The 21,108-nt window shown below is 36.0% G+C and overlaps 1 protein-coding gene across 4 annotated transcripts in view; it reads right to left on the minus strand.

Moving 5' to 3' along the window:
- Positions 1 to 7,428: 7,428 nt before the first annotated feature.
- The window catches only part of LOC113498713 (hypoxia-inducible factor 1-alpha-like), an 87,815-nt gene continuing 74,135 nt past the window's right edge, over positions 7,429 to 21,108 (minus strand). For all 4 annotated transcript variants that reach the window (XM_026878833.1, XM_026878834.1, XM_026878830.1 and 1 more), the window contains exon 12: positions 7,429 to 10,082. In XM_026878833.1, the coding sequence (XP_026734634.1) occupies positions 9,510 to 10,082 (573 nt within the window). In that variant the 3' untranslated portion in view covers positions 7,429 to 9,509. The remainder of the gene's footprint in view (positions 10,083 to 21,108) is intronic.

The following is a 21,108-nucleotide window of genomic DNA, read 5'->3' on the forward strand; positions in this document are numbered from 1 at the left end:
CTTCTTCAGCTTCAAATCAATATGAGAAATATTGTTTAGTTTTAATCAGTACTAAGTGTATTATATAAAATATTTACTTTAATTAGCCCGAGTAAAGAACGCTATCTGTTGTCTTTTATTGAAACCACAACAAATCTTATGCTAAGTCGTTTTATGAAATGTTGTACAGATGTCGCTATCTGTCAGAATTTACCAACAATTTATTAAAAATAAAATATTATTAATTTTTTGTTAAAGATTACGATACTTTTTCTAGTCTTAGTAACACTAAACTATCTTAATACCATTCTTTCAATTGCCAAACTCTCAATTCATCATGTACGCATAACTGAGTTACGGGTTGTTAAGAGTTATAAATCAACTTCCTCGCCAAACCTTTTGTGCCGTTCCTACTCTTCGAGAAATGAGGGCAACGGGCTATGTATTGTAATACTTATACCTACGTACAGGCATGTCTTTTTCAGCATAACGTTTTCCTGGCTCGATGCCAAACAGAGGCTAACTTTGCTTTAATGTTTACGTACTAGAGTAATACATTCCAACTTTAATTGTTGTTTTTGTCCAGACATAAGTAGATATTTGGAATTTTACTTAGAAACGCAATAGATATAATCTCCCTATATTTATTACTAAACTGATAGGCCTTTACAAGCAGTTAAATAAATCAACATCATTTTTTTATGTTTTTACAACATAGATAAGGTATATTAAATGTAGTGTCCTATACTCAATAAATGTTGTTGTCTCGTACACACGGGTAGTGGGGAGAGTTGTCAGTTACGTGCGAGCGGTGAGCGTGCGCGCACGTCCTCCTGATACTGGTGTGTGACCGAGCCAATAGGTAATATTAGTGACGCAGGGAGCACTACAAGTGGCGACGAGGACAAAAGTAAGTGGAATAATACCATTATTTCATTTCACATTCGATATTGGTCATTTAAAATAATAAAATAAAATGGGAGGTAGGATGATGTATGGTTGCGATAATTATTGGTTAGAAAAGATGAGATTGTGTTATTGATACTTGTTGTTATAAATTGACCATGTAAAAGCATAACCTACACTTCCCGACCCTAGATCTCGTTCACATATTAATTCATACCGATTATTTCCACAAATAACATAACATTAAGTAGATAATTGGAAATAATTTTATGTTTTGGATGTTTACACATCTATTTACACGAAATTAATAAGTGATTTTGTAGCTTTGCCCCTTCAAAATACGATAATGCAATGCTGGCTCACGGTCAAATTAATAAAATCACACATTAGGTTTCTGCGCTGGCGTTTTGTCATTAACGGGTTATCGGTCTTGGAATACTAGGGCTATAGTCAGCATGTTGATGGTCCGGACCGGATAATTTGGAAATGAAACCTGAATATCACCTGAAAATGATATCAGTATTTAATCTTTGTGGTAAAAAAATAAAATAAATAATTGTAAACATTATGATTACGAATTAGAGGTTATTATTTCATTAGGGTTATATACTAATACTAATTAAGAGTATTATGGATGTAATTACCTTGTTCGATATCATATTTTATGTTAATAATAATTCATTAAGTATTCCGCAACTTCATAGCCGAAATTATTCTTTATTCATTAAGTTACCTATATCTTGTCAGAAGTTAGGTGTCATTAATTAAAAAGAATGTTACTCCATTATTTGATATTTTAGTACTGGTTTCGGTATGTGGAGACAAAGCGTGTGAATCATACGTTTGTGTGATGGCAGTATGAGCCAACATGAAATTGTGAATCATACGTGTGTGTGATGGCAGTATGAGCCAACATGAAATTGTGAATCATACGTGTGTGTGATGGCAGTATGAGCCAACATGAAATTGTGAATCATACGTGTGTGTGATGGCAGTATGAGCCAACATGAAATTGTGAATCATACGTGTGTGTGATGGCAGTATGAGCCAACATGAAATTGTGAATCATACGTGTCTGGATGGCAGTATGAGCCAACATGAAATTGTGAATCATACGTGTCTGGATGGCAGTATGAGCCAACATGAAATTGTGAATCATACGTGTATGTGATGGCAGTATGAGCCAACATGAAATTGTGAATCATACGTGTGTGTGATGGCAGTATGAGCCAACATGAAATTGTGAATCATACGTGTGTGTGATGGCAGTATGAGCCAACATGAAATTGTGAATCATACGTGTCTGGATGGCAGTATGAGCCAACATGAAATTGTGAATCATACGTGTCTGGATGGCAGTATGAGCCAACATGAAATTGTGAATCATACGTGTATGTGATGGCAGTATGAGCCAACATGAAATTGTGAATCATACGTGTCTGGATGGCAGTATGAGCCAACACGAAATTGTGAATCATACGTGTCTGGATGGCAGTATGAGCCAACATGAAATTGTGAATCATACGTGTGTGTGATGGCAGTATGAGCCAACATGAAATTGTGAATCATACGTGTGTGTGATGGCAGTATGGGACAACATGAAATTGTGAATCATACGTGTGTGAAGGTAGTACGGGCCGAGATAAAATCATGAGCCGTACTAGTTGTATGTGACTAAATTGTGAAGTATTAGTAAATGGTGAGCCTGACCATAAGGTCCATTGGTTCTAGGTTGCCCCAAACCTACTCTACAAAATGGCGAATATCCTTCCGACCCCAGAAAAGCTCGACCTTGAGGGTGACAATGCGGTAGTAGCCTTACGTTGGGAACGGTGGAAAAGGTCTCTGAATATTTATTTAGATGCAGCAGGATAAGGGGAGATTTAAAAAAGAGAGCAACCTTATTGCTTTTAGGAGGATAGAATATAAGAAATAATTTAAAATATACCAGGAGCATACGTTGTTGGACCAGAAGAGAACACTGACGTTTACAAAATAGCAATTGAGAAACTTGATGCCTACTTCCTGCTTAACAAAACAAAATATTTGAGAGACATGTGTTTCGTCAGATAAAACAAGGAAGGAGAGAAATTCGGAAAAATTGTAATTAGACTTACAATGAAAATGAGTTTACGAGCCAGATGAACATTTGATAGAGCAAGTAGTCGGAAAATGTTCTTCAGCAGAATTACGGAAAAAAAATACTAACCTTAGGAGATGATGTCACACTAAACAAAATTATAAAAGAAGCTAATACGCTGGAGATTGTAGGACATCAACTGGAAGAATATGGAAAAAGCAGCATATAGCAGGCGTGGGTACAAGGAACATACACGGGCAAATCAGACTTGTCCAGCGAAAAGGAAAAAATGCATCTCGGGTAACAAAACAGGTCATTTTAGTTCTATGTGTAAGTCTTTACCAAAAAGAAGAACCGGGTGCGAAATCAAAAGAAGGTGAAGGGAGTTATTACATCTTCAACTTAAATGATGATGCAGTAATAGAATGCGAGATGGGAAGCAAAGTCCCACTGGATGTTAAAGGAACATTTGACACTGCTATACAGGTTAACAAAAGAACAGAGCCAGCCACAGTTTACGTTATCAATAATGGTTCAAGGGATTTACTGGATGTTCAGGTCGAGATATCAGTCAATAAGGAATGCCAACACACACAGCCTTACCGAAGAATACCGATCCCGATTGAAAGGAAAGTTGAAGACAAAATAAAAGAATTGTTAGAAGGCGATATTAAGAGAGAACTACCCTCTACCTTGTATGGTATGGACACCCTATTAACAAAAATAAGAAAAGCCAAACGGTTTTCTACATTAGATATAAAAAACGCGTTCCACCAAGTGGAAATTCATCCGAACTCCAGAGATCTCACCACGTTTATTACGGCCAAAGGGTTATGTAGATACAAGCGATTGTTATTCCAAGAAATAATGAAGAGCTGCAAAGCTTTTTAGGGCTTGTGAACTATGTTAATAAATGGTTGCCTAACCTAACGACAAGAACAGAACCAATAAGGAAGTTGCTGAGACAAAAGACAGGAAAGAAGCAAAGTATAACAGATGATTGGGGAAAAGAACTAAAAGTACGCGAGTACTGCGTACTCCGAGAACTAAAAGTGGCGCTATCGACCGTGGAAACATTAGGATACTACGATGTTGCTGACGAGGCTGAAGTTATTGCTGATGCAAGACCAGTAGGGTTAGGAGCCGTACTTATTCAGAGACATAGACAAGGACCAAGGAATCGTACGTTAACTGAACTGGAAAGTAAGTACAGTGTTGGGTCAAGTCTCGGGTCTGGGTGTTTGTGGTACCTTCGATGTATCTGAATTCCATAACACAAGTGCTATAGCAACTTACTTTGGGTTCAGAACAATGTATGTGATGTTGTCCGCATTTATTTATTATTTATTATTATTTATATTTATAATATATTCTTATTCGGAAAGGAGTCAATCTCATCACAGACCATAAACCCCTAGAATTCTTGTTTGGGAAGAGGTCAAAACCATGTGCGCGTGTAGAGCGATGGGTCCTGAGACTCCAGGCGTATAGGTACAAAATAATATACAGACCAGGGAAAACAAATATCGCTGATCCCTTATCCAGACTTGGTAAACACGATGATGTTCCAAAGGGACACGTCGATGATTTTGTTCAACAAATAGTCGAGCAAGCATGTCCATGTGCCATCCCCTTAAAAAAGGATCAAGAAATCAAAAACATTAAACGAGGAATGTACAATAATGACTGGGATGAGTCTGTAAAGCGTTATAAAGTGTTTGAATCTGAGCTCTGCTTCTACGATAACATTCTGCTTAGAGGTGACAAAATTGTTAACCCAAGAAAATTAAGGAAAGACGTACTCAATGCTGCACACGAGGGGCACCCGAGGATAGTAGCCATGAAAAGTCGGCTGCGCACTAAGGTGTGATGGTTGCGAATCGACAAAGATGCGGAAGAAATGGTCAAACAATGTAGCGGATGTACTCTTGTGGAATTACAGAGTCATCCTGTACCTATGAAAGGAATTGCCTTCAGTTCCGTGGGTAGATATTGCCATAGACCTAATGGGTCCCTTGCCAAATACTGGCTTGATTATCTTACCTCTATAACTGCTGATAATGGTGCTCAATTCGTAAGTCAGGAATTCAAAGATTTCTGCCAACAATGTAATATGCGACTATATAACACGATACCCTACTGGCCTCAGCAGAATGGGGAAGTAGAAAGGCAAAATCGAGATACTGAAGCGGTTAAAAATAAGCCAGATTGATAAAAAAGATTTGCATGAGAGCGTCTGGGAATATCTTATGATGTACAACTCGACACCACACTCAGTAACTCTTAAAGGTAAGACTCCTTCAGAGGCTGTTTTTTTAGAAGATTAAACCGGGATAAAATCCCACCCTTTTTGGATAATGATTATAGAATTTAAGATTCGGAAGTTAGAGACAGAGACGCCATTATAAAAGAAAAAGGAAAAGAATATGGGGATAGGAAAAGGAAGGCAGAAGAGAAAACTGAAGGGGAGACTGGAGATGTATTAGTAAGGAATGAAGAGACTGGCCAGCATCTGAGAAGGAATGTAATTCATTTGAAGAAAATAGAACTAGAGAGGAAAGTGCAACAAAACAAATTCAAAATGGGAATGGGAGTGACAGCGATTAAATTAAAAGAGTTGATTATGACATAGCAAGATAAAAGAAAAAAGTGATTCAATTGATTTTAATAACGTCCAAAATTACAGAGTACATGAACATGTTAAGTTAATACGAATTAAATAAAATTAATAATAAGGAAGGGATGTAGTGTCCTATACTCAATAAATGTTGTTGTCTCGTACACACGGGTAGTGGGGAGAGTTGTCAGTTACGTGCGAGCGGTGAGCGTGCGCGCACGTCCTCCTGATACTGGTGTGTGACCGAGCCAATAGGTAATATTAGTGACGCAGGGAGCACTACATTAAATAACTACTATTTAAATTCATCACCAGTTTTAGCTAACTGAATAGGGATTCGAACCCAACATACACATGACCCGACTACCGTAGTCAATTGCCTTTACCATTCAGCGTACGAGTTATCTGTGTCTCAGCCCACGAATCCTCACACTAAGAAACAGCATCAATCGTTTTTGTCTCCTATTTATGAAACAAACTAATGCAGAAATTTTACACTATTGACTTAAAAAATTGAAACATACTCAAAACATTACAAAATCATAATCTTTTTATTTCCTTTTTTTCTCTAAAGCTTGTACTATTTATCATGCTGAAAGTCTTATGCGGGGATTTAATCAATCAACTCAACCTATCGCTGTCCGCTGCTGGACATGGGCACATTGCGCCACAACGGCCCTTCCTCCACTCTCCGTACCCAGTCCGAGCCAGCTACGATTTTTAAGATTATAGGTACACCAGGCTGGAGGGCATCCTACACAGCATTTACTGGTCTCCAGTCATACACTTGGGGATTAAACATGTTCCGTGTTTCGATGGGCACGTTAAATTGTGGGTCCGGCTGTTATTCATACTTCTTTGACAGTCGTTATAGCAGCTTGAAAGTCTGACAACCAGTCTCACCAAGGGGTAGGTATCGTGTTACCTAGGTAACTGGGTTGAGGAGGTCAGATAGGCAGTCGCTCCTTATAAAACACTGGTACTTAGCTGAATCCGGTTAGACTGGAAGCCGACCCCAAAATAGTTGGGAAAAGGCTAGGTAAATGATGACATTTGGGGTTTGAACCCGTCAATGTATCATTTGGCAACCACTTACATATACTTACTTCGGATCTATGCTATCTTGTCACTCTGTTTATCTTCCGTGATGGCAGATCATAATCTTCCTCCTTCGCTCGCCAACTCGTACCTACTCAATTATAATGAATAAGCTCGTCGCATTAGTTGCAAATCGGAATAGTTTCTTTCAAAAGCAATTAATCTGTTTTCATATCTATTTCTCACTTCTGGCGTAGGCTTGAAGATATGGGGGTGGGGTGTTCTCCTCCTAGGCTGCTACATTACAACGCCTAAAAAAGCATCTAATTGTTTTCATAATTATCTTATTTTAGCAGATTTATTCTCCTAAATCGGAAATTTCAAGACTTTTTGTTATGATACATTGTTATTTAGATCTTTTTGAGTTATTATATTTATTATCAGTACCAATAGTGTAAACTACCCACATAATATATCTTTTATAACCAACTAACTTTTCGCCCGAGGTCGTTTATATCGCGTTTCCAAGAGAACTCTTCAAAAGTCCGGGGTAAAAACTATTCTATGGTCTTTCTCAACGTCAACTCTATCTCTGTACCAATTCAGAAACCGATTAATTAAAATCAGTTCAGTGGTTTAGACGTGAAAGCGTAACAGACAGACAGAAAGACAGACAGAGTTACTTTCACATTTATAATATTAGTAAGGATAGTAAGGATACTCTCAAGCATGTTTGGTGTATGTAAATTGAAATCAGTAGCTACCTTCATTCAGTTATTTCCTAGATTACAAGTAAAACAATAATCAATTCAATGACAGAAATTTATTCTCTAAATATATAAAACAATTTGATTTATATTTACAATTTAAATTCCTTATTAAATTATTGGTGTTTAATGTTCACAAGATGTATTACAGCTTACAGCATATTATGTTGACATTATGAAGACAGCTAAGAATTCATAAACATTTTACAAATTCTATGGCACATTATTTGAAACAAGAAATTATTTTACAGAAACAAACATGAAGATTGGCAGTAAGTTTACTTAATATACTTATATCAAGACTAAAGTAACCAGTAAGGTAGTCAAAAGTAAACATAGTGTTAACAAATTGCATAAATCATAAATTTTAAACTTTTGAATTTAAATCATTAAATTATTATTATTAAATATATTCTTTAAATCTATACTTATCTAGCCTCGATCTTTAACAATCCCGTCTGCCTAACTAAAGTAAATAATCTATCGAGATTTAAATTATAAGAAAATAATTGCATTATCGATATAATGATAGAAGGTTTATGATTGTACTTCTGATGTACGGCATGTGACGTTTGCAACGTAACGCTAAAATAAGGTAAATTACTTTATAACTGTCTAAAGGAAAACTAATTGTTGGTTTAGCTCTATTTGTTGACTTAAATATAAATTATATGTAAGAATAATGTAATATGGTATAGTTTAAAATAATAAATTGATAGTCCACCAAGAAATACTTATCACATTTACTGATATTGCCAATTTCAAGTTAAAAATAATTGTACATTTCAATCCTAAAATTATTGTAAAGGCATTAGAATACTTTTTATTTTTTTCTTGTTTCATGATGTACCACACCTAAAGATAATGGAAACAAAAGCACCAAAAAGTTTTTATTCAAACAACATAATATTACCATCGTGATTGGAAGACCTTATTAGTCAACAATTGAGCCAAGCCAACATGTCTCTCTTACTTTAATTGTCATAAAACAAATATATAAACATAGTTATTCGAGTGTGCGTTTCCATTTGACATCTATTACAATAATAAAACATCAAATTTGCCTTAATAGTGACGCAAAGGCAGTGTCAGCGAATAAATAAATACATTTGTTAAATGATGGGAAAAAAGAAAAATATAAAATATTATGATCACTTAATCACTAAATGAGTATACGATTTGATCATAAAAGTCAATAAAACTTATATAGAATCTTTACTTACAAAGTAACTCCTTTGAGAATTGTTTTGAATAGTTATTTTAGTGAATAACATGCCGATTAATACAAAATCTATATGATACCTAATCAAATACCGTAATCCAATCTGCAGATAGGCAGCCCTACCTAACGCGAATAAAACAAAACAGAAATATGACGACGGAAAAGACTGAAAATAATCATCTAATTATGTTTAAAAATCTAACAACATTAATTATTTCTCGTATACCTAAACGTATAGATAAAACTATCTTCATTAAATCCCATTAAATTCTGTCTTGTTCCATTAACGCTTACTATCAAAGACGTAGTACATTTACACATAACATCCATGCTAACAGACATACAAAATACATGGTAGGCATATCAAAAATGTCGTACACAATATAAAATATCTGTTAATCTAAGCCACATTGTTTCGTTACCTAGGATTCCAAGCTCAGACCAGCGTTTTAGAAATGCAATTCATAAAACCCCTTCCGAGAATCGAAAGTGTGTATTTTGATATTGGGCAAATGGGTAACTTAATATAATTTGATTAGTTGACTTAACTTTTATATTTGAATATTTATGCAAACTAGCTTATATGAATAGTCCGACATGAGTTCGGCACGGTCGTGTGTCGTGCTCGCGGTACAACGAAAAACTCGCCTGGAATCCCTTTGGCTTTTATTGTTTTCTACCCTTTGCGACCCTGCATTCATTCGAGTGATTTCAATAGAATAAAACTTCGACTAAAGCAACAATTTACATATTTGGTACCAAGTGTGTATATCTGTAAACTCGAGCATATTTCTAACGGTGGTTATAAACAGAAATGCTTCATCAGTTCGAATACTATTATTATCAAGAGATTGAAATCACTCTTCAATCACGACTTCAATTGTTACAATTTTCTTACAACTAAACTAACTTAACGTCATCTAAGGCTGTGAGGAGGTCGCTGGTGCCCTGCAGCATGTCGGACTCGGTCCAGAAGTCGGTAGCTAGAGGCACGTTGGACTCCAACATGATGTCTGGTGTCTGTAGGGTGAACCCGGGGCTCGGCTGCATCTTGTTAGTGAGGTAAGGGTCGCAGCCCTTGAGCGCGCCAACCGGGGACATGAGCCTGCTGCCAGGACTGTACTGTTGGAACTTCCCCACTGGCGATAAGGATTGAGTGGAGTAGGGGCTCATGACGCGCTCGCGCTGAGCCGGGCTCATCGCCGGACTGAAGCTGTTTGGGCTCGATGGCAAGGAGTACATCGGGCTGACATTCAGACTGAGCGGGGACATCGGACTGCTGATGTTGCTGCGGACCACGTTCATTGGCGTGTTTGAGTGCAGCATCTGTTTGGGCATGCCTTGTAATAGGTTTATTACAGGGAGGGGGATGGTGTTCATGTTCGGGTTCTGCATGATAGGTTGCTGGTTCCTAACCAGTTGGAAGTTGGGTTGCATTTGGGGTTTCTGCTGCGGTAGTTGTTGCTGCAGGTCCTGTAAACACACAGAACAATAAATTAGTACGATGTATTACGATTACGATTAGTAACAATAACAACACAAAAAAGATGTAGGTAAAGAGGTGCACGTCGTAATAAATAGTAAAGGAGGATAGAGTATCAGCCTTAGCCTTGACTTTGAAACCGTTAGCCGAAACAAATGCCACACGACATTAACATAATCCGGCCGGTAAATAAGTAGAATTCAGACAAATCGACCGTTACGTATACATTGCGCTTTTATTGGAAGCATTGAATCATTTCTGTCCACAAGCAAAGATGAATCTGATCTACTATTTTGTTTCTCATTAATTTACACATACAGCCTGACTTTATTATTATTGTAATAAATTTCCTAAGGCGTTCATGATCATTTATGTATTAACGGCTTACTCACACGTATCGGCTTTTGACCGACTTGTTTTAGACCCAACCGAAGTCTTGAATCAAGAGCAGCAGCTAACGAAGTCTTTGTTATTATTTCACGTAATTTAATTAAGGCGTTGTTTATTTTTCCACTGACTTTATTCAACCGTATGGTGTATGTATGTTTTGTGCCAAATTCGAAGAAGGAATCACGTGTCGCTTTACCCAGCACGGTTTGAAACTACATAAGGTATGCGATTAGAACTAAGAAGGAAAACCGAAGTTGAACAACTAGTTTTGATCCACGAGTTTAGAATAACAAAAAAATGTTTAGTAAACCTTTTAATGGTTGTTATTGTTTTTTTCTAATGATTGTTTTGTCTACTAAATAAAGTTTATTTGTTTTATTGCTGTTTGAAGTTATTGAATACGTAATTAAATATGTACTTGTTTGCTAAATTTAGTAAATCAACGTTAATAAGTTCCGTTAAATTTTGACCGATTTAAAAATTCCTAACCAAAAAAATCTAGGATCAACGAAAAAATAATTAGTTTAAAGCTATCGTACAAAGAAAAAAGGTGTCCGTTTTCATATTTCATGTCAGCGTATAATTTAAAGTGTTCCAACATTATTTGATGTTAGTCGTTATGGTGCAATGCAGTTTGTATAGCGTGGTCTGTTGATCGATAAATATTAATATTAACCCACAAACATGGACTGCAGTCTTGTTCACTGTTATATGATTTGAAATTTTAAACATTTCTTGTTATAAGAGCTATTTTGTAGAACGTGTTTTGTTATTATTGGGTCTGTTTTCTATCATTCCCTTTTTGGGAAAATGCTTCTGCGTTAAGGCAGGCGTAATCTCATGGACACCCACCATGCGTGTCAATGCATAGCATATACTTATCACACAAAAATACATTATTATTGTGAGGATCAAACTCTTGCTAAGAAGAAAACTTCTTCATCAAGATATCTCAAAACTAGGTTAATTTAAAAAGGTTACTACATTTTTGACACTTTTTAGTTTACGGGTACAATGAGTGATTTCGACTAGTTTCAATTTTTGGTTAACAGTTATATTATACTGATGATTGAAAAGAGTGTCTTATCGTGTCGCCGTAAAATGTTTTGTATAATCGCTAGCCAATTTTTTAACTTCGTTGACACTCGTCACAGCAATTTATAGGTTATCCTTGTAGACATCCAGACTTGAAACAAGCATTCGCGGATCACGCATTGTCCTACGCAGTCATCAAACTTGCGATAACACTCTGCTATCAGTCGCGTCAAATCTTTAAATATGATCTTATCATATCTTTTACGATATATTCGTCACCCGATAAGTATAGCGATTTTATGGTTTTAAAGTGACATCATAAAGTATTTTAACATTTATCTGCTTCTCAACCGTTTTCATAATAATTTTGTCAAAATGATTAGCGATAAAAACTTTTCCATGCATTTGATAATTTTATTTATGCACGCATTATTTATAATTTGATCATAAACTTTAAACTTGAAGATTTTACTTGAACTTTTTTGCGATTATTCATAAATTAAAACAATTCTGAACGTAAAGAACTAAAAAGATGTTAATTTCATATTTTTTTTCTTCTTCTTCTTTCAAGGAAAGTTAATTTTAAATTATCTACTTGATTCAAAAAGAGTCTTCTATCGTATTTGGTAAACGTAGAAAAAATAAATGGATGGCTATTTATTTGGACAGAAAAACTAAATAAAACACGTACTTTACTTAAACGTACTTAATAAATAAATCAGTACCTGTCTCAATACAAAACAGTGAATATTACTGTTTACATATCTCACGGCCATGTATGAAAAAACGTGACAAGTTTAACTTACATTGCGCGTTATTTACTTGTGCATTTAACAAGAAACTCACATCATTTATAATCATAAAGTGGATACTCTGATAAGCAGGGATTAACCCTCACTGTTCATAATTGAAGCTTCCTTTACTCTGTCGGGTTTACGAGTCTTATCCTATGATTCCTTTGAGGCCCTCTAAGATATCCCATCCGGGGCAAGCTAAAGATCAAGATTAAGTTTATATATTACAGTTTATCGATAGTTATCACGCATATTGTTAGTTAAAGGGTGTTACGTAAACCTTGTTAAGATGATTAGTAAATATAGGGGTTATTCAATTCGACGCGTGTTTTTAAAACATGTGGCGATTGAAAATGAAGCAGCAAATTTTGCGCGTCTATTTAAAATTAAATTAGTCTATATAATGCTTCTGCCTGTTTGGCTTTTCCTGCATTCTTTTTTTAATCTTAAGTACGGTATTTGTCCCCAGACTGTGTTTTATTAACTTTAAAAGATAGAATGGATATTTTCAGTATATCTCTTGCCTCTAAGGTCAAATAATAAAAAGAGTATTTTCTTGTACGGTGTTATGGTAGCCGCCGCCGACAGTAAACAGCAACATAGTAAGTTAAAAGTTTAATACTTGATTACACGGCCTCGGTAAAGTGTGACATATAACCTCATTAATCTCTTGATCGCAATCGCCGCGACCGATTTGCAGTTCTAACAACACGTTATTCATATAGTGTTAGATAATTCTCGGTAGTGGGGTTGGAATTGTGCCCAATAAACAACAATAGGCACACCCCCGATTACGTAGCCAAAGCTACAGATAAACACAAAAGTAAGGTAGCTACAGATAAATAAATATCAACCTTAATATTTAGAAATACGGTTGATAAAGACTTGTTGGATAGTTCTCTTGTGAGGTCGACTGTACCGAGTACAGTCCAGTATTAAGTCCAGACTGGAGATAACTGTAGAAATAAGGTGGCTAAATTTAACGAAATATCAACCTTAACGCTGAGAGATAAAGTGTAAGAGGTTCTTCGGTAGAGCTCATGTGAGGTCTACTGTACAGTCTGTGGACAGGCAAAACGTTGTCTAAACTATAAACGATCAAATATGGAATGTGACAACAGATAACGAAATATAAAACTTAATGTTCAGACATACGGTTGATCTGATTAGGATCATGTATTTATCATCGACTAGGAGTACACACTGCGGACAGGCAGCAATTAATATAGAAATATCAACCTTAGCAGTTCAGAAATAGCGTTGAATACATAAAGACTGTAAGATCTCACATGTGGTCAACAGACCCGCCTGCGGATGCGTTAGAACGCAATACTGGCCAAAACCTTTGGGAATGAAACTACGCTCAAGTAAAAAGTTACAACGATATAGTATTGTCCTCTAGAGTATAGACGTCCTTGATCTTATAAGTTCCAAAGAATGATACAAAAGTAACGAGACCCCGCTGTCGGACCCTAACACCATTTTTACTGTAGATAGAACTGCGGACAATAACGCTTCGGGCCATGGCTTAGAAGGGATCTACAATTCTTATTGCCTCAAAGGCATCCACAAACACTTTCTTTCATTCCGTCGTCTTGAAACTAATCCAGTAACAATTTAACTTGAGAGCACGCGGATTTGCGAGTATTAAATTTGTGGGTCTTCAGGGAAATAAGGGCTTTATTAATAATTCCTTTAGACAGATTTTTGCGTAACTTGCGTATGTAGTTTGGCACTGATGTATGTAGGGAATTTTCCCACGTATTTTTATTGCTGACTCTAAGAGAAGATGTTAACTTGTGTTTACATGAATACTATCAAATCGGATTTTTATTTTTAGACAAGAAAACAACACTATCGAAAACTATAAGGTTATCAATTTTACAACATTGACTGAAATATGTGTCGAAGAAATAATAACTGTTAACGAGTGTGTTTGTTTTTCGTTGATTTTTGATAAACAAGTATTCGTTGCAATAGGCATCGTTGTAATAGTCACAACATGCTCGAAAAAATACCCTACATCTAACCCAAGCGGACAGCCATTTATTTTTTCTTTTGATAAAACATTACATTAGATAGACAATAAAATTTCAGCCAGGTATGATTATTGTAATTAACGAAACAAAAATATTGGGTTAAAAATCTCTCTCTATTTGTTAATCCTAGTTATAAACTACATGTCTGTATAAAAAGATTTTTGAAATTTAGAATCAAAGTAGGAATACTAATTTTTACTTAAAAACGCAAATAATTTTAAACTTGTGTAACATTGATAACATCTTTAATAACTCCTTTTGGACTCAATACGGCGTAATCGGACGATCTAGAAGAAATATGGGTGTGTCATTGTAGAGTGATAACTCATCACATCCGCGTTACAACAATTATGATGCAAAAATCAGTAATACGTATGAAAGACAATGATTTTGAATTATTTTGTACCGTGATTGCGATGATCTGATAGCCTGAAGTGGGTGTGTCACCTCGTATTGATTACGTCAATATTTTTGATATGTCATCTGTACGTTATCATTCGCCTAAAAGTTTTCGTCACGATTACTTACAGGTTTGTTTTGATAAAATTTATGTAACCATCGCCTGCTTGCTAGTATTTGCGAGTTTTTGTTGTCATAGTTATTTTGAATTATCAAAGGTCTTTTTTAATCTATTTGCTCGTGTTCTGAATTTGTGTTATCAATTGATTATGGAGATGGTAATGGTAATTAAACATATAATATGAGTGTGCGAAAAATATTATCTTTTTTAAGTACTAGATAAAAACTTAATGGCGCCCACCGCTCAGTATCGTGGATACGTGTGCAAAATTATCTTATGCCTTCTTTTATTAATAGGTACCCCAGAAGCAAAAAGTCGAGTGTTATACGTTTTACCATTAATGTCTGTCTGTGGCAATGCGACTCCTAAACGGGTAACCGAATTATGGTGTGGTTATTTTCTTGTCTAGGTTCTTTAAAATATTCAATTTTAAATTGGGTTGTTACCTTCCTAAAAGAACAATTTAAGTAATGATATTGTTATGTTATCATAACTATAATCTTTTAGCTGCAGATCTCTTTTGCAGAAAATATTTCTATTGAAAAACCAAACCTCAACGCATTTGCACGCCATAAAATTACATAAACCAACAACGCAATAACAGATTTAAGTAATTTGTCTAAAAATAACCACAAATTTAACCAAAAACCATCTTTAATTAAATCTAGACATATCAAATCTTTTAAGGTTAAGGAAAAAAAAACGATTTCGTATAAGAAAATTACTTTTTTTGAATAAAAAATATGTGAAATATTTGATGGACCGGTTTAGTGACTAGAGGGTATAAAAATATGGCCACTTTGGCCTTGACTGTGGTCTACGGTAGCTTTACGATTTTCTTTTAAATGTTAATTAGGTCTAACTAGACACTGGTTCTGTTAATTATTCAAGATGTCTGTGTGGACATAGCTTTGTTTAGTGTTTTATATTTTTCGCTTATTACCTTCATTAGAATAGTCTAGTCTTGTTGTTGTTGATTTTGAGTCTAGGTTTTGCTTTGAGGATTTTGAAAAAGAAGAATCTGTTAAGATAAAATAACGACTTATTGAAAGAAATATGTTGTTAAAATTGAAAGTCCAGAAAACTAGAATACTTTCTTTGTACTTATATAATTTAGGGTATGTTTTGGATTTAAATAATTATATTGTAATTTCATTTTAATTATAATTCGGTTACTGAACTTCTTTATACCATATTTTTTTAATTTGGAATCGTAAATCTTCTCGACAAATATCGTTCAAATGCATTGCATACCACTTAGTATGTTATTCTATTTACGGAAGTCGGTACAATTGCATTCGACGAGATAATAGTAAAGGGTTTTAGGTCAGATGGAATAAATACACGTGCTGATGGTAAAATTTACGTATATTTTATCACTTGTCCACACTTTACACTTCACAGTACTTATCTGTTCCAAAATGCGACAACCACTCCCCCTTGCTAAACTAACGTCAATCCGTTATATTCAATTTTCCCTCTCCCATTTTAAGTTGACAACTGACAACATGTAACTTCCGCTGGCGCCAGTTTAGCATTCAATTATTGTTAAATAATTGTTATTTACTTTATTTAATAAATAGAAATGGTAAAAATATTGAATATATTGAACTAATATAATTTAACAATAAATAGGATTTAATAAAACATTAAAACACTAAAATAATATAATTTCCGGTATGTATAATAAACTTAAAAAAATAAAAGGTTGTTCCTGACTGCTTTAATTTTAAATATTAAACAACTTGTACCTTACAGCTCGGCCATCCTGTTTTAAGCGAGTCCCTTCGCTTTATTAAGAATGAGATATATAATTTATTTCTTGTATGATCTAAATTCAAAATTTTAATTTGAGTAAATGATCTGATTTGATAATTTATGATAATTATAACATACATAATATGACAAATTATTATAGTAGTAACTTATGAATTTATGATTTATAACATGCACAATTACACAATAATATGTGTGATATATGATTACACTGATGAATTACAATTCTTTTATTATAACTATTCGAATTTAACACACAATGATCACACTTATTAACCGACGATTATATGTAATTTTAAGAATTCGGGAAATAATCATTATAAAGTATGTTTAGACTCACATTTGCTCATTCTCACTAGAATGATCATTTTGAGACGAATCTGACTCGAAATCTCTGTTAAAATTCATCCATGGTTGAATTTTGTCGATGGCAACTATAGCTTCGTATTTTCTGCCATTTTTACGAGTTAGAGGTGTATCCTCGATCATAAACCTATCATTTGGAAGTAATTTTATTATACGATACGGCCCCTGGAATTTAACAGTAAGTTTCTGCGACTTGCCGTCATGAGGCACATGCCTTGCTACCCGTACTAGGTCGCCTTCCTTATATTGTGTGGAAATTTTTCTATGCCTATTGTACCTAGCAGAATCTTTCAACTGTTGTCCTTTCATCTTCTCTCCTGCGTCTTGTCGTACCTCTTCCATTTCTTCAACCGGGACCTTGTTGAGTGTCTCGTGGATGATATCATTTAATTTACCATCTGTTCTACTGATTATATTAAACCCAAATAGTAGTTCTGATGGGCTTTTCTGTGTTATTTTGTGTTTTGTGGTATTAATACCAACCTGTATATCTGTAACGTATTCATCCCAAGACTTGTCATTTCCATGGCTAGAGGTTGATAAAGCATCTAAGATCGTCCTATTATATCTCTCGACCTGTCCGTTAGCCCTGGGCGTAGCAACGGCATTTTGGATATGCTTAATACCATAGGATTTAACAAAATCTTGAAATGTCTTGCTCGTGAAACTCGTGCCCTTGTCAGTAATCAGACGTACTGGAGCTCCAAAATAACTCACATGTTGCCTCAGTACCTTCACTGAAGTCACGGACTTGGTGTTTCTAACTGGATTTATACTGACATATTTGGTAAATCCGTCTACTATTATCAGTAGGTAACAGTTACCTCTCTTGCTCTTCACGAAAGGTCCCAAATGGTCTGCGTGGATAGTGTGGAAGGGTGTACTGACTTTTTCTATAGGGTGTAATTCGCCCTCTTGCTTACCTCCAGGCGTTTTGTGGTAAGCGCACTCCAAACAAGACGAAACATATTTTTTTACAAACCTCCGCATTTTCTGAAACCAGTAATGCTCCTTGATGCGTTGTAGAGTTTTCTCGAACCCATAATGACCAATGTCGTCATGGTTCATTTTAAGGATCTGCCATCGGACGCCACGTGGAACTACCCATTTTAGCTCATCTCCAACGACACGAAAGACTTTATCATTCTTCAACTTATAGTTTTTATGTACATCAACAGCTTCCACAGTAGAGGGGTCTAATAGAATTTCTTTTATTTTCTTAACTTCTTCATCGGCAGACTGAACCGTAGAAATCCAATCTTGGTCAGTTTGCTGTATCGGCAAGACGTCTAGAATGTGTTCTTCAGTTACTGGGTTATCCACGGCATTTCTGCTGAGGGCATCCGCGTGTGTCATTTTAGTTCCGGGACGGTACTCTATAGTGCAGTCATATTCTTGGAGTTGAACCCACCACCGAGAGATACGTGGTATGAGGTCCCGTTTAACTAGTGTTGATCTGAGTGCATTGCAGTCTGTTAATATTTTAAATGAAATACCTACGAGATAGACTCTAAAACGACTTAATGAAGCAATTACTGCTAACGTTTCGAGCTCGTATGAGTGCATCTTGCGTTCATCAATGGTAGTTTTACGACTGAAATAAGATACGGGTTGTAGTATACCTCTCTCATTGCGTTGTAGCAGTATCCCGGCCAGGCCTTCTTTACAAGCGTCGGTATGCAATTCTGTTTCAGACTTAGGGTCGTATAGAGCCAGTATTGGCCTGCTCACAAGTAGATCCTTTACTTTCATAAACGCTTGCTCGTGTTCATCGGTCCAAGTCCATTGCATATTCTTCTTGAGCAGGTCTGTTAATGGTGTGGTAATCACAGCATATCCCTTAATGAAACGCCTAAAAAATCCAGAGAGACCAAGGAATTGCCGTACCTCATGCTGATTTGAAGGTCTTGGAAACTTAGAAACCGCCTCGATTTTTCTGATTCCGGGTTTAATACCATTAGCGCTCACATCAAATCCCAGAAAGTCTATAGAGTCTAAGAAGAAGTGACACTTACTTAGTTTTAATGTTAATCCACCTTGTCTGAGTAACTGGAGTACCTCTTCTAACCGTTTAATCCCTTCGATGAAATCTCTGGATGGAATAAGTATGTCATCCATGTACACAATCGCATATTTAATCTTGGCTTCCATCAGTATTTTATTAATGGTACGTTGGAAAACAGATGGTGCGTTCACTAGGCCAAAAGGCATGCGATTATATTCATATTGGCCATCGGGCGTAACGAACGCAGTCTTATGCCGAGACTCTTCGCAAATAGGAATTTGATAGTAGCCTGAGGCTAAATCTAATGACGTAAACAAGGTATTGCCTGCAAGAAGATCCAATTGATCCTCTACTCTAGGTATTGGATAGTGATCTTTCTTCGTTTTTCTGTTAAGAGCTCTATAGTCGATGCACAAACGCTTGTCACCCGTCTTTTTCTGGACCATAACTATGGGACTGGCATAAGGTGACGACGACTCCCGAATTATGTCATAGTCAAGCATCTCTTGAATCATGCCCCTTACCTGTGCTCTTTCAGCGTGTGACATTCGATACGGACGATAAACTACAGGGTCGGCATCGTTCAATTCGATCTTCATTTCAGCGACCGATGTATAACCCAAATCATGCAACCCGTTAGAAAAACAGTTGCCATACTTGTTGAGCAAATCTTGAAGTTGGTTGCGTTGCTCGACGTTTAAACTAGGGTTAAAGTTTACGGAGTTCTCCATGTCAGAGTCATTAAAGGACACACTAAACGAGTCTAAAGTTTTCTCTCTTGACACAATGTTCCTTTCTAACGAACGCGTAAGAAGATCGCCTTTCCCAATGGTCATGGGGTTAGATGTAACATTATAAAGCAAGATTGCGCCACGACCCTGCTTCACTTCGTATAGTCCAGGAAGTATATAGTATTCCTTACCCTCGGGGCCTCTTAACGCACCACTCACATAGACGTCACAGTCGATCTGCGTATTCGTAGTGACTTGAATTGCTCGAAGCATGTTTCCAGGAACTTCCGTGTCCCTCGAGGCTGATAAATTTATTTTATTTGGTGGTATTCTCCGAAAACTGACCTCGTCTGGAGTTTTAATTATGAGGATATCAGGCCTTTCCGTGAAAGAATGGCCTAATAGGACAGGATGCACTAGAACATAATCTTCAACAACATACAAATCAATAGTTTCAATCAAGCCCTGAACTTCCACTAAAGTCACAGCTACACCAACAGGTCTAATGAGGCTAGCACCTATACCTCTGAGAATAGGTAAGTCTGATCGTACGATCACTTGAAGATTTAAGGCCTTGGCTACACTAGCCTTAATAAGAGAGCACTGACTACCTAAATCGACATGGCACGAAGTCATATATCCATTGACCTTTATATCTAATAAGTATTTGTTGATACCAGTATCCTCAGTGGATACTTCAGATACCTGTTTAGGCTTTTGATCGTTAGCCTGAGTCTTATTTTTGTCAGATTCGTTTACATTTTTATAATTATTCCTGCAGTTAGAAGTCTGGTGACCCAGGCGCTCACAGCTTGTGCATTTAACAAGAGGTTTATCGCATTTAAAACTTGGATGTCCAAGCTCATTACAATTAAAGCACTTTATATTTAAGTTTGGTGTGCTCGTACTTGGTCTAGATGAACCAGGGCGATTGGGTATGTTACTAATCTTTCGATCATATGGTTTTCGCGAAAAATCCTGAGACTCTCTATTCTGCCCACTTTTCACAGTTCTGAAATACTTTAATACTTGTTCTGGTCCATTGAATTGAGCTGCCTGAGCACCGACTTTTACTGCACGATCCTCTATTCCATACAAAAGGCAATCGACGGCCTGTCTACCTTGAATTTTACACCTATTTAACAAATTCATTTTTGCATAATAGTATTGCTCTAAAGATTCGCCATATTTTGCTCTTTTGCTAAGCATTTCAGTTAAGAGTTCAGCATAATCTTCTCTACATGGAAAAGATTCAATAAGTTTTCTTTTCCACTCCGACCACGTATGCAAAATCGAAGTGAGACCCTGATACCATGCTTTGGCTACTCCAGTTAATTTAGGAAGCGCATAGTGAATAATC

The sequence above is a fragment of the Trichoplusia ni genome, chromosome 11 (genome assembly GCF_003590095.1).
Source record: "Trichoplusia ni isolate ovarian cell line Hi5 chromosome 11, tn1, whole genome shotgun sequence".
NCBI lineage: Eukaryota > Metazoa > Arthropoda > Insecta > Lepidoptera > Noctuidae > Trichoplusia > Trichoplusia ni.